At 42.9% G+C, this 15,298-nt stretch overlaps 1 protein-coding gene across 1 annotated transcript in view; it reads left to right on the forward strand.

Moving 5' to 3' along the window:
- Positions 1-12,517: 12,517 nt before the first annotated feature.
- MS4A8 (membrane-spanning 4-domains, subfamily A, member 8) overlaps positions 12,518-15,298 on the forward strand; it is a 14,785-nt gene continuing 12,004 nt past the window's right edge. The window contains exons 1-2 of the mRNA XM_011971083.1: positions 12,518-12,720; positions 13,819-14,038. Coding sequence (XP_011826473.1) covers positions 13,820-14,038 — 219 coding nt within the window. The 5' untranslated portion in view covers positions 12,518-12,720; position 13,819. The remainder of the gene's footprint in view (positions 12,721-13,818; positions 14,039-15,298) is intronic.

A 15,298-nucleotide genomic window follows, 5' to 3' on the forward strand; every position in this document is an offset into this window, starting at 1 on the left:
CATCTTAAGAGTTGAATGCTGGACTGTGCCCCGCCCTTGGGCTGAGGTTAAACTAACACAATTACAGCTACTGCCTAGCCAAGGAGTGATGGAGAAACCAGGCTCTCTCATGCAAATGGAGGACAATACCCACTGATCTCCAACAGGCTGCTGTGAGACTGAGAGGTGAGGGGATGACACTCCCCACAGCTTCTTACACACGCTTCTTGCCTAGGAGGGACCCCACCCTCCCTGGCCACAGGCCCAAGGTGCCATTTTGAGAGTTTCATGCTGGGCTATGCCGCACGGTCAGGCCAAATTCAAGTTGACATGGCTGCAGCTACTCCCTGGTCAAGGAGGGATAGGGCAGCCAGGCTTTCCGATGCATACCTAGGACAATATTCAACGCCCTGCCACAGGCTGCTGCGAGACCAACACTCAAGTGAACCACACTTCTCACAGAGTCTGGCCCATACTGTTTGCCTGAGAAGGGCCTGACCCTCTCTGGTCACAAGCCCACAGCTGGCACCATTTTGAGAGTTTAACACTAAGCTGTGCCCCACCCTTGGGCCAAGGTCAAGGTGACACAACAGCAGTCGCCAGCCAACTGAGGGAGAGACAAGGAAGACCAAGGTCTCCAAAGAACGCTTAGGACAGTATCCACTGCCCTGCTACAGGTAGCTGTGGGACTAGGGAATAAACCACCCAATCCACTGCAGCTTCCAGCAACACCAACACAGATGGCATGGGTCCCTGTGGTTTCCTCCACCGCTGCTACTGCCGTTACCCACAGCACACCAGCTTCCCAGGGGCCTGAGACTCCACCCACACACCAGGCCCACTGCTCCCACTGCCCACTTTTAAGCAGCTTGGAGGCCCAAGAATGAGCCCAGTAGAACCACTAACACAAGGGCCAGTATAAGCCACTCTGGGGCCTTAAAACAGGCTCACTCACCCCACTGCTGCCACTACTAGGGCCCAAAGACTGGCTCAGTTGGTGTATTGGTTTGTTCTCACACTGCTAGAGAGAAATACCTGATGGCCAGGCACAGTGGCTCATGCCTATAATCCCAGCACTTTGGGAGGCTGAGGCAGACAGATCACTTGAGGCCAGGGGTTCAAGACCAGCCTGGACAACATGGTGAAAACTCATCTCTACTAAAATACAAAAATTAGATGGGCGTGATGGTGCACACCTGTAATTCCAGCTACGTGGGCGGCTGAGGCACAATAATCGCTTGAACCTGGAAGACAGAGGCTGCAGTGAGCTGAGATCACACAACTGCACTCCCACCTGGGTGACAGAGTGAGCCCCTATCTCAAAAAAAGAAAAGAAAAAGAAAAAAAGAAAGACCTGAGACTGGGTAATTTATAAAGAAAATAGGTTTAATTGCCTGGTGGTTCCACAGACTATACAGGAAGCATGGCAGCATATGCTTCTGTGGAGGCCTCAGGGAGCTTATCCTCATGGCAGAAGGCAACGTGGGAGCAGGCATCTTATACGGTAGGAGCAGGACTGAGACAGAGGGGGGTGGTGCCCCACACTTTTAAACAACCAGATATCACAAAACTCACTCACTATTGTGACACAGTACCAAGGAGAAAATCTGCTCCCATGATTCAATTGCCTCTCACCAGGCCCCACCTCCAACACTGGGGATTACAATTCAACATGAGATTTGGGCAGGGACACAGACCAAAACCATATCAGTTGGCATCTAAGTCCCCAGCTAAAAGTCACCACAACCTTAACTAATAACTGTACCATAAGTCGCCAAGGCAATCACAGAGACCACTGACTATGTATACTGCAAAAGAAGTCATACAAAGATCACATTACTGCCAGCACATAAAATCAAAGTTGAAGTATCCTAATCAACAACATGTACACATCCTCAGAAGAAAAAAAATCCCCTACCAAAGCAATTTCAAAAAACTGAAACAAGCAACTGCTACACTAGATACAAAGATATCAATGGAAAAACACAGGAAGCATGAAAAAGCAGGGAAATTGGGCACCATCAAAGGACCATAATTGTCCAGCAACAGATTCCAATAAAAATGAATTCCTTGAAATGCCAGATAAATATTTTAAAATATTAATTTTTAAAGAGGCTTAATGAGATGCAAAGGATATCTGAAAATTAGGCCAGACATAGTGTCTCGTGCCTGTCATCCCACTGTAATCCCAGCACTTTGGAAGGCCACAGCAGGCAGATCACTTGAGGCCAGGAGTTCGAGATTAGCCTGGGCACCATGCTGAAACCTTGTCTCTACTAAAAGTAAAAGAAAATTATAAACTAATACAAGAAAATCAGTAAACCAATTCAGAAAATGAAAGAAAATAAAATCTCAGTACCTGAAGACATGTCTTTTGGAATAATTTAGCCAGACAAAAATAAGGAAAAAAGAATTATGAAGGATAAACAAAGCCTTCAAGATATCTGAGATGATATAAAACAACCAAACTTAAAAACGATCAGTACACCCAAGGGGGAAGAGAGATCCAAAAGTTTAGAAATGGCCAGGTGTAATGGCTCACATCTGTAATTCCAGCAATTTGGGAGGCCAAAGTGGGAGGACTGCTTGAGATCAAGAGCTTGAGATGAGCCTAGGCAAGAAAACGAGACTCTGCCTTTACAAAAAATTTTTTTAATTAGCAAGGCATGGTGGCTCATGTCTGTCATCCAGGCTACTCGGGGGGCTAAGGTGATCCCAGGAGTTTGAGGTTGCAAGGGGCCATGAGTGTGCCACTGCTGTCCAACCTGGGTGACAGAGTGAGCTCTTGTCTCAAAAACAAAAACAAAAGCTTAGAAAACATATTTGAGGAAATAATCAATAAAAATGTCCCAAGAATAGCAAGAGAGTTAGACATACAGATACAGGAAGTCCAGTGGTACCCAGGCAAAAACATTGCAAAAGGATATCACCATGGCAATATTATATTCAGAATGTCTAAATTCAATGAGAAAGAAATAATTTTGACAGTAACAATACAAAAGTTTCTAGTCACCTATAAAGAAAACTCCATTAGACTAACAGTAGACTTTTCAGCAGAAATCTTACAGGCCAGAAGAGAATGGAATAGTATTTTCAAAGTGCTTAAAGAAAAGAACTGTCAGCCAAGAATTTTGTGTCCTGCCAAAATAGGCTTCGTAAATAAAGTCCTTTCCAGGCAAGCAAACACTGAGGGAATTTGTCACCCCTACAAATGGTCACCCTACAGGAAATGCTCAAAGAGGTCTTAAATATGGAAATGAAAGGTCAATATTCATCATCATTAAAACACATGGAAATATAAAACTTACAGTTTGTATGAAACAATCACACAAAAGAGGAAAAGAATGGAATCAAATGGCAACATGACAAAATTTTACTAAACCACAAAGACAAAAAGACAGAAACAAAGAATCTATAAAACAACTTGAAATCAATCAACAATATGATAGGAATAAAGCTTCACATATCAATATTAACCTCGAAAGTAAATGGACTAAATGCTCCACTGAAAAGATGCAGATTGGCAGAATGGGTTTTAAAAATAATCCAAGTATATGCTGCCTACAAGAAACTCACCTTACCCATAAAAACACATAAAGGTTGAAAGTAAAGAGGTGGAAAAGATATTTCAAGCAAACAGAAATAAAAGCCAGCAGGAGTAGTTATACTTATGTCAGATAAAATAGACTTTAAGTCAAAAACAGTAAGAAAGAACAAAGAAGGGCATTATATAATGATAAAGTGATCAATTCAGCAAGAAGATGTAACAATCCTAAATATATATGCACCCAACATTGGAGCATCCAAATTTACAAAACGAATATTACCACAGAAAACCAAATACCACATGTTCTTACTTATAAGTGGGAGCCAAATGATGAAAACTCATCAACACAAATGGAACAATAGACACTGAGATCTATTTGAGCACGAAGGGTGGGAGGAGGAAAAGAAGCAGAAACGTAACTATTGGGTATGGGGCTTAATACTTAGGTGATGAAATAATCTGTACAACGAACCCCATGAGATAAGTTTACCTATGTAATAAACCTTCACATGTACGCCCAAACCTAAAAAAACACACACACACAAATATTACTAGACCTAAAGAAAGAGAAAGACAACACCACGCTAACAGTGGGGGACTTAACCACCCCACTTGCAGAACTAGACAGATCATAGGGAGAAAAAATTAACAAAGAAACATTGGACTTAAATTGGACTTTAGACCAAATGGACTTAACAGGTATTTATGCACTGGTGTAATCTTGGCTCACTGCAACCTCCACTTCCTGGGTTCAAGAGATTCTCCTGCCTCAGCCTCCCAAGTAGCTGGAACTACAGGCATGCACCACCATGACCAGCTATTTTTTGTATTTTTAGTAGAGACAGGGTTTCAGCATGTTGGTCAGGCTGGTCTCGAACTCCTGACCTCAGATGATCCGCCCTCCTCGGCCACCCAAAGTGCTGGGATTACAGGCATAAGTCACTGCGCCTGGCCCAGAATGTGCATTATTTTTATCAGCACATGGACCATTCCCCAAGATAGACTACATGTTAGGCCACAAAACTAGCCTTAAGAGATTTTTAAAAATTGAAATCATATCAACTATCTTCTCAGATGACAATGCAATAAAGCTGAAAATCCGTACCAAGAGAAATTTCAGAAAGTATACAAATACATGGAAATTAAACAGCATACTCCTGAACAATCACTGGGTCAATGAAGAAATGAAGACAGAAATTTAAATTTTTTGTGAAATGAAAAGAAAAACACATCATACCAAAACCTGTGGGATACAATGAAAGTAGTTCTATGAGGGAAGTTTATAGCATTAAATGCCTACATCAAAAAAAGCAGAAAGATGACAAATTAACAGCTTAACATTGTACCTCAAGGACGTAGAGAAACAAGGAGAAATCAAACCCAAAATTGGCAGGAAAAAAAAAAAGGATCAAGGCAGGTCTAAATAAATCAGAAACGAAAAAAGAATACAAAGGATCAACGAAATGAAAAGTTTGTTCTTTGAAAAGATAAAATTGATGAACCACTAGCTAAACTAATAAGAGGGAGAGAAGATTCAAATAAACACAATCAGAATTGAAAATGGGGACATTACAATTGATACCACAGGAATGCAAAAGGCTCTGGCATAAGCATTTGGGTGCCTACTTGGGAAGTGACCCAAGACTCACTGTGAAAACAGTGGAAAAGTGATACAAGAAAGTCAATGGGCTATGTATTAATGAATGACTTCTGTTATGGGGAACTGGTGCTCAATGCTGTTGGGGACTTTCTAAGAGACGGATGAAACACACTTCAAAATTATCTGTCTTAGGGGACAGAGAAGCTAGGCTAGTTATCCAGCATATGCACATTACGCTGGTTAAGAAAAATTCTTGCAGTATTAACTTCCCAGTACCTATGGCCTGCCCATACGTATGTATCCTCAAAAAAGAAAGGAGTTATCCATAGATGTGGAGACTGGCTGAAGATGGGGCATCAGTAGCATTTGCTGCAGAGTTTGCTGGGAGTTTGAGACTGCAGTGAGCTATGATCACATCACTGCACTCTAACTTGAGCAAGACTCTGTCTTAAGACCTCCAGAGTGGATCAAGGGAATATAGACACTGCATCAACAGCATTTGCTGCAGTAGGTTTGGACAATAATAATCTCCCTGTTATGTCTCCGGTCCCTTATAGAAAGTTGGCACCATTTCTATAAACTCAATTAAAAGGTGGCAAATTTCACCTTCTACAATATCTGGTTAAACCTAGTCCCGAATAGCCCATGTGCACTAGGGCTTAGCCACCTACATGTCCTCATTCAGATGCCTCTTATTATTTCTGTCAGTACAGTTTGGTTCATGTTACTTGTCTTTACAAAAAGCTATTGACTTACTTTATAGAGTTAGAACAATGCTAAAGTCCATTTGGAAAAACAAACATGCAAAAATAGCCATAAAATATAATGAAAAAGGAATAATTACATGGGAGACTAACTCTACAAGACATTAAAGTACACTGTAAAGCCTCTATAATTAAAACACTATTGAAATAACACATGAAGAGACAAACAGACCAATAGAAAGGAAGAGAAAGACCAAAATTAGAACCAAATGCATATAGAAATTTAGGCTGTGACAAAGGTGGCATTTCAAATGCCACTGGAGACAAGATGGACTATTTAGTAAATTGCCCTGGGGCAACCAGGTAGACTTTTGGAAAAATATCAAATCAGACCCATATCTCACAGCATTCACAAAAAAATACATTTTACATATATTAAGAATCAAAATGTAAAAAGTAAAACGATACAAGTATTAGAAGAAAACACAGTTAAATTCCTATTTAATCTTAGTGTTAAGAAAGGCTTTCAAACAATGACTCAAATTCATAGGTAATAAAATGTAGGGACCAGCCCTACAGGGTCTGTGGGTTTTTCTCCCCATGTTCAGAGATGAGAGATTGTAGAAATAAAGACACAGACAAAGAGATAAAAGAAAAGACAGCTGGGCCCGGGGGACCACTACCACCAAGATGCAGAGACCGGTAGTGGCCCCGAATGCCAGGTTATGCTGTTATTTATTGGATACAAGACAAGGGGGCAGGGTAAGGAGTGTGAGCCATCTCCAATGATAGGTAAAGTCACATGGGTCACGTGTCCACTGGACAGGGGGCCCTTCCCTGTTTGGCAGCCAAGGCGGAGAGAGAGAGAGGAGAGACAGCTTACGCCATTATTTCTGCACTTCAGAGACTTCTAATACTTTCACTAATTCTGCTACTGCTATCTAGAAGGCAGAGCCAGGTGTACAGGATGGAACATGAAAGTGGACCTGGAGCATGACCGCTGAAGCACAGCATCACAGGGAGACGGTTAGGCCTCCAAGATAACTGCAGGCAGGCCTGACTCATGTCAGGCCCTCCACAAGAGGTGGTGGAGTGCAGTCTTCTCTAAACTCCCTTTCCTGATCTGCTAAGTAGCAGGTGCTTTTCCTTGGCACTGACGCTACCACTAGACCACAGTCCACTTAGCAGTGGGCGTCTTCTAAGACCATTACTGGCATTACTGCTAGACCAAGGAGCCCTCTGGTGGCCCTGTCCAGGCATAACAGAAGGCTCACACTCTCATCTTCTGGTCAATTCTCACCATGTCCCCTCAGCTTGTATCCCTGTATGGCCTGGTTTTTTCTAGATTATGATTGTAGAGCGAGGATTATTATAATATTGGAATAAAGAGTGATTACTACAAACTAATGATTAATGATATTTATATATAATCATATCGATGATCTATATCTAGTATAACTCTTGTTATTTTTATTAACTAGGATCACCATCGCCATCATTGCTTGTCGTTGAGTTTGGACTTGTCTTCGGACTCCTTGGAGGCATCTGCAGACTAAAAGTAGACAACATAAGCATACCAATATTAATAATGCCAGTGACAACAATGATCCTCCGAGGGATTTGATCCATTTAAAAGGATTAAGATCAGGTAATTCTTTAGTTATCCTTTCGAAAGTATCTGAGCCAGAAACAGTGGATAAACAAGCCTGTGAAGCCTCAAAAATTTGTTCTTTAGGTTTTGAAATACCTAAGATTAAGTTATCATCCCAGGCTTTTAAAAAAGGTCTTGAGATCTTTTCCCAGCTATGTTGATCTTTATTATAAGCATAAGGCATTATGCAGTAATCAGAAGTATTCCAATCACACTGTAATTGCATACAGTGTTCCAAATTCATAACTCTATCTCCCAGCCATGTTACACTTTGACGGAGATCATGAATTTGATTAACTAATTTTTGATCAACTTGAGTCTGAGAATTCCAAAGTCTGGAGGAGTTTTTCTGCCATGCTTTAACATATTGAGCAGTTTGAACAGAATTGTGGATCGCAACTCCAGTGGCTGCTGCCGTTGCAACCGTTGGAGGGGGAAGACTCCCATGGACGATGTAGAGAAACTGGTATCCATACCCCCTCCCTAGCCCTTACCAAGAGAATACTTGTTGTGGGATTAAAAGTAGCATCAATGCATGTGAACAGCTTACAATGATCACGTTCTATAGTTTGTGTATTGGTAATGATCATTATATTTCCAAACAACAGCATGTAAGGGGGTTTGACACAGCTCCTGATAGGTATCACCTGTTCAGACATCAAGGTGATGTTGAATGTGGGTGTTTTGGTATTAGTGGGAGAGAGTTGATAGGTAGCGTTCCATATCTTTATTCCTGTCATAACTGCAGCTAATTTCCATAATTCAGGATGTTCTGGGGTAACAATAGGATGAATCGTTTTTGGTCTAGGAGGAACGATTCCTGAGTCCATCCATTTGAATGGGTAAGGAGACACCCATTCTCTCAACCTGTAGGACTGCCGTCGTCATCTACATATTGTAACAAATAATTTAACTCCAAACATGTTGTATTTTGGCCGGAGCAATCCCGCCAATAATGCTTTGGCGCCCAATCAATAACAATACCCGTAGCTAGACTTTGGAACACTACAGCCTTGGGAACATTACAATCATTCCATAAAATTGAATTCACTAGAAAAGTTCCCTTTGTAGGTTCCTTTGGGCAGTCTGGCAGTCCTTTTGTTTTATTGCTGTTAGTAGGGACAGAAACCCACCATTCCTCATGTGGATTAAGTTTAACAGTCAGAAGTTGAAAAGAATTGCAACTGAACACATTATGTACTTGATAAGAATCATTTGTAAAGGACAGTACTGTCCACATCCAATTCTGGTAAAAATAAGCTAAACAACCAGGTGACATCCCAATGCATAGTGCTGGATATGTATAGCCAATTGACAGATTAAAGTGCATACCTTCTTCTTTTGGTTGAGCTGGAAACTTATCATCATTAGGGACCAGCATGAATGCACTACTATTAGTGTAAACTTCGACTGAGGAGTCTATCCAGGAGACAGACCGAATTAAAGGGGGAAAAGGAACATATGCCCAGTAGGTATAATTTTGAGTTGCCCCAACTAGTGGTATACTCACCGCTGCACTACCATAAAGGCAGCCAGAATTATATTACCCATCATTTTGGTGATTCCTTTTTCTTTTAACAATTTTTCTGTTCGATGGGATAAGACCTTTATTTGACCCCATGTTGGTGGAGTTGAACGAGTGGTATTGTAGGTCACACAGCGAGATTTTGTCTCAGTGTCGAGGTCATGACGTTTATGTGTCAGGCGGCGAAACTTGCTCTTTTGTTTCTGAGAGGTCTTTGCCTTTTGTTTCTGGGAGCGTTTTATCTTTGGAGTTATGGTGCGATTTCAGTTGTCAGGAGGGAACCCACACGGCTGTTGTCCTATTCCTTGAGGTAAGACTTTCCAATGGTAATATGCTGCAGGAGCGATGTTGCTAAGGGTTGGAAATGTGAAAGCAAATTTTTCAAAGTCCTGAGGGGACAGAGGAGTGTTAAAGAAGCAGTCTTTAAGGTCAATGATGATAAGTGGCCAATACTCGGGAATCATAGTGGGGGAGGGCAAACCGGGTTGTAATGTCCCCATAGGTTGAAGGACAGTGTTTACTGCCCTGAGATCAGTGAGCATTCTCCACTTACCAGACTTCTTTTGGATAACAAAGACCGGTGAATTCCAGGGAGAAAAAGAGGGTTTGATACGTCCCAATTTTAACTGTTCAAGAACCAAAACACGAAGTGCCTTCAGCTTACTTTTTGGGAGTGGCCACTGATCTACCCAAACCGGTTTCTGAGTTTTCCTAGTCAAAGGGATGGGATCTGGAGGCTTGATAGTGACCACTTCTAAAAAGAATAACCAAGTCCTGTAGAATCTGATTTATGGGTAGGTATAATAGGCTCGGTGATGCCTTGTGCTGATTTTCCTAAGCCCATACCTTGAACAAATCCCATTTTGGTCATAATGTCTTTACTCTGCTGACTGTAATTGCCTTGTGGAAAAGAAATCTGTGCCCCTCCATTGATATAAAAGATCTCTTCCCCATAGGTCAACAGGAATGGGTGTAATGAGGGGGCAAATAGTTCCAATCTGTCCTTCAGGGCCCATGTTATATAAAACTGTGGAACTTTCATAGACTTCTGAAGACTGACACATGCTCCTTTGGCCAGTGTCGGGGCCATTGATGTAAAGCGATAATAGAAACATCAGCACCTGTATCAATCATTCCCTCAAACTTCCTCCCTCGAATATGCATGGAGCACATAGGAAAAGAGTCAGAAATTTTGCGGGCCCAATAAGCTGCTTTGCCTTGATAATCTGTGCCACCAAAACCTCCGTTTCTCATACAACAACTGGATCCTAAAGGAATACAAGGGAATATCAAAAGTTGAGCAATGCACTCCCCAGCTGCCGCATTCCAAGGGACTGCAGAGCTAATGACAATATGAATTTCACCTGAGTAGTCAGAATCAATTACACCATTATGTACTTGAACACCTTTTAAATTTAGACTTGAACGACCAGGTAGCAAACCGACACTGCCAGTCGGCAAGGGACCAAAAACACCTGTGGGAACTGCGGCTCTCCAGGCAACAGAGAAATATCTCTGGTACAACAGAGATCTACTGCTGCTGAGCCTGTGGTGGCAGGGGACAAGCATTGTACTGAGATTCGTGCTGGGGCTGAGCTGTTAGATCCCATGGCACAAATTGCTGAAGTGGGAATTGGGGTGGAGGTTGAATGGATTGGACTGGGAAGGCACCCATCTGGCCGGACACCGGGGGCTGGGAGTTGAAGAATGCCCCGTTGTTTAGAGGGGCCAGGGGCTGGCACCTCATCCCGTTTCCCTGGTTGTTAAGAGACCGTAAAGGATTACCATCAATATCAAATCTCAAATGGCAATGAGCAGCCCAGTGATTTCCCTTTTGGCATCGTGGACATAAAGTAGAAGGTGGGACTTTTTGTTGCTGAAAAATTTTGTTGTTGGTGGTGGTGGTGGTGGTGTTGAAAAGAACAGCGACCCATACACCAGGGACAATTTCTTTTAGCATGTCCCGTCTGACCGCGTATAAAGCATTGGCCAGAGAATCATCTGGGCATTCAAATAGAGGCAATGGCTTGTGCCATGATCATTGCTGTGTGCAGAGTTCCTCCCACCCCTTCACAGGCTTTAAGGTAGGAGGTGAGTATATCACCCCCCGGTGGAATTTTGCCTTTAATGGGGCAAATAGTTGCCTGACAATCTGGATTTGCTTGTTCGTAAGCCATGAGTTCCACAACAAGTTGTTGGCAGTGGCTATCAGGGATAGCTTTTTCCGCTGCGTCTTGGGGACAGGCAATGAAGTCTAGGTAGGGTTCATGGTGTCCCTTTCTGACGGCCATAAAGGATGGGCATACTTTGCCATCATCTTGAATCTTATCCCAAGCATTTAAGCAACATTTTTGCGGTTGTTCAATAACCTCATCATTTAGGTATAGTTTGGTTTCGAATTGCAGCCCACTGACCCAGTCCCAGCTGTAACGTTAACAAGAGGATTGGAGCCCTGATTAAGACAAATACATTCCTGGACAGCATCAACCCACCAAGTCCTGAGTTGTAAATACTGGGATTTAGATAAGACTGACTTTGCTAAAATTTCCCAGTCATAGGGCACCAAATGTTTATCTTCTGGCAGGGCTTTTAATGTGGAACGGACAAAAGGAGAGTTGGTGCCATATTGTTTTACTGATTCCTTGAAATCTTTGAGGAATTTAAACGAAAAACTTGCCCAAGTAGCAGGAAGTAGCTGAACCTGACCTGGATGTATGAGGTCAGGTTGAACTACTGCCTGAACGGCTGGAATACCAGGTACTGGCTGTGCCCAGCGGCAGGCAGTAGTGGAGCCTGATCATTTCCCTGAGCAGCCTGATTGTCGGGCTGAGGGGCTTGATTATTAAGCTGTTGATCTTGGTGAGCTGCAGGGTCAGCCGCTTGCTGAGCAGGATCAATCGGCTGTGGGTGATTTTGTGCCACTGGGGTGGTGGGTACTGGAGGTTGTAAAATTACAGGAAATTGCCAGGCTTCAGGATCACCATATTCCCTTGCCTGAGCTATAGCCCTCATAAGCGGAGTGTCATTTTCAGGAATGTATGTAACTTGTTGCTTATGAGCGGCAATGTTAGTGTTGGCAACAGCAGTAGCAGCCGGACCAGGAGCAGAAAAAAGGTTGGAATTTTGAATGGAGGAAGAGTTGAGAACCTGAAGGCCAGGATGAGACCAGATTACCTGCTGAGCAGGTCTTTCATGGGCCTGAAATCCAGGCTGCCATGGCAACTGCAGACCAGGCTTCAAGGGAGCCTGAGGCTTCAAGGGAGCCTGATTTGTAGAAAAGGAACCAGGCTTCAAGGGGGCCTGTGACTCCAAGGGAGTCCGATTAGCCAAAAGGAACCAGGCATGAGAAAACTAGGCTGTGGAGGGATAGGGTTGAGGGCCTCATTACTGGGCGAGAATTGTTATGTCATCCTGTCTCATGTTACAGCTAAATACAGCGCATCCTGGGTGCCCAGTTCATTCTGTGTCTCCCAGAGCAACCAGCCAACCATATTTCACTGTCTCATTAACCAAAACAGGAAATAAATATGAAGGAAACTGAGCTCTAAGCAGCACGTAACCTGGCCTGCATCCAGGAAATAGAGGACTTTGGATCCTTCTAACCCTACCACCCAACTGGCCCCAGTACATTCGTTCTCTCAGGAAAAAAGCAAGGTCCCAACAGCAAAGAAAAAGGAATAGGATCAAGAGATACGTGGCTGCTGGCAGAGCAAGGTGAGTCTGCTTAATCTAGTGGTTGGTAACTGGGAATTGGTGATAAGGTTTTTCTACCAAATGAGACTTACGGCAAACCAGTGTGAGTGAAGGATAGGCAGAGTGTATTGTACTAGCTTTATTGGGTCTGCTCCAAGAGAAAGAAAGACGAAGATAGGAAATGGAGAGGGACGGGAGAAACAAAAAGAAAAAGAATTTTTTAAACCACATCAGAATTTCTAAGTAGCCTAGAAAATTGAGCAGTAGAAGCCACCCAATGAACATACACTGGCTTGGCAATGGGGCTTCCCTTGAGGAGGATAATCTCCATTTAACTAATATTGACATAACTAGGACCTTGGAGGATTCTTGTCCACTCTCTCACCCCGTTTCCTCTTCCAGAAAATAAGAGAATTGAACTCAATGTTGTCCAAGAGATTTTCTAGTTCTGAAATTTTGCTTTCAGCCAGTACTAACATATGCAAAGCGGCACTCTAAACACTATGAGAGACCAGGCACAGTAGTTCACGTCTGTAATCCCAGCACTTTGGGAGGCCAAGGTGAGCGGATCACCTGAGGTCAGGAGTTTGAGACCAGCTTAGCCAACAGGGTGAAACCCTATCTGTACTAAAAATATAAAAATTAGCCGGGTGTGGTGGCGGGCGCCTGTAATCCCAGCTACTCAGGAGGCTGAGGCAGGAGAATTGCTTGAACCTGGGAGGCGGAGATTGCAGCGAGCCAGGATCGTGCCACTGCACTCCAGCCTGGGTGACAGAGCGAGACTCTGTCTCAAAAACAATAAAAAATAAAAAATAAAATAAACACTGCGAGAGACAAAAAGATGGAAAGACGGACCCCTTGCCCTCCGGTAGCCTTTACCCTCTTTGAGTCTTAGTTCTCTCATCTGTAAAACTGGGTGGGTGAGAGGATGAAAGGAAATGTATTTGTAAAGCACCTTTTAAGTGCCCTATAACTGATGTCTATTATTTGTAACGTGGGATTCATAAACTTGTAGAGGGTTAAGATGCTCCAATGAGCTAGAAGAAGTAAAAGTCCTCTTTAAATGTAAGTACAAGTCCATACGTGAGAGACAATTCTGTCGTATTTATTTTTTGGCAGCATGAATTCGATGAATTCAGCAGTTCCAGTGGCCAGTTCTGTGTTGGTGGTGGCACCCCACAATGGTTATCCTGCGACCCCAGGAATCATGTCTCAGGTGCCCCTGTATCCAAACAACCAGCCACAAGTCCATCTAGTTCCTGGGAACCCACCTGGTTTGGTGTCGAATGTGAATAGGCAGCCCGTGCAGAAAACTTTGAAAGAAGGCAAAACCTTGGGGGTAAGTGGGATTTCCCTTTGCAGGCCACGGACTGCACAGCTGGACTGACGGCAGAGGGGAAGGGAAGGCCTGGGAAATACACAAACACTACGTCTCGCAAGTGAGGCTGAGCTGATCGCGCCTTGCCAGACACAGGTCTCTTAGAAAGAAAGCTCAGCTGCACAACATCATGGGGGAGGCCTCTGTACGGGCCTTGTATTTTCTGATTTAGGCATTTTAGGAAAGAGAAAGAAAAGCAACAAAAAAGCAGTGCGCTTGAATGTTGATCCTGTTGCCAGGCTCCATGCCCAGCCCAGTGGCCTCAGAAGAAAGGGAAAGGGGTCCCAGCAAGACCAAAGCAGACCACAAGGTGGAGTCAGAATCCAGTAAGATCGAATCAAATAGTTGCCCAACAGGAAACAAAGCAGGTTAGGCAATCAACAACATAAATGCTCACAGCAACCCCTGAAAGGCTGTCCGCGCAGGACAAGGAAAGGCCCATTTCACTGTGTAGCCAAATGATGACGAGCATGAATTCGGATGCAGACTGCCCGAACTCCGACCCTAGCACTACGGGAACATACATTGATACAACCCTTAGGGAGGGAAATTTGTAACTGTCAAATTTGCAAAATATCCAATAATTCCATTGCTGGAACTTCATCCTCCAGATATGCCTGTATCCACAAAAACTGTGATATGTTATGAGCTTATTCATTGCAGCATGGTTTGTGATAACAAAAAAAAATTGTAATATCCATCAATATAATACTGGTTAAGTCAGTATATTGTGCATCCAAAGAATAAAATGTAGTGGAGCTATAAAAAGAACAAGAAAGCTCTTTATGTAATGATAGGGACACACCCCGAGATATGGAGTTAATGGAAGAAAGTAAGGGGCAGACACTGTGTATTATTTGCTGACATTTATGTGAACTTATGGAAATAATACATTTGTATTTGCTACCACGTGTGTAATATACAAACATACACAGATGTTCTTTCATTTACAATGGGATTATGTCCCAATGTACCCATCATAAATTTAAAATATCATAAGTCAAAAATACATTTAATACATGTAACCTACCAATCATCATAGCTTAGCCTCACCTACCTTAAACATGTTCAGAACACTTAGGCTAGCCTACAGTTGGGCAAAAATCATCTAACACAAAGCCTATTTAATAATAAGTTATTGAATATCTAATGTAATTTATTGAATACTGGACTGAAAGTGAAAAGCAGAATGGTTGTATGGGTACTCCAAATACGGTTTCT

Source organism: Mandrillus leucophaeus, unplaced genomic scaffold, assembly GCF_000951045.1.
Source record: "Mandrillus leucophaeus isolate KB7577 unplaced genomic scaffold, Mleu.le_1.0 Scaffold986, whole genome shotgun sequence".
NCBI classification, from domain to species: domain Eukaryota; kingdom Metazoa; phylum Chordata; class Mammalia; order Primates; family Cercopithecidae; genus Mandrillus; species Mandrillus leucophaeus.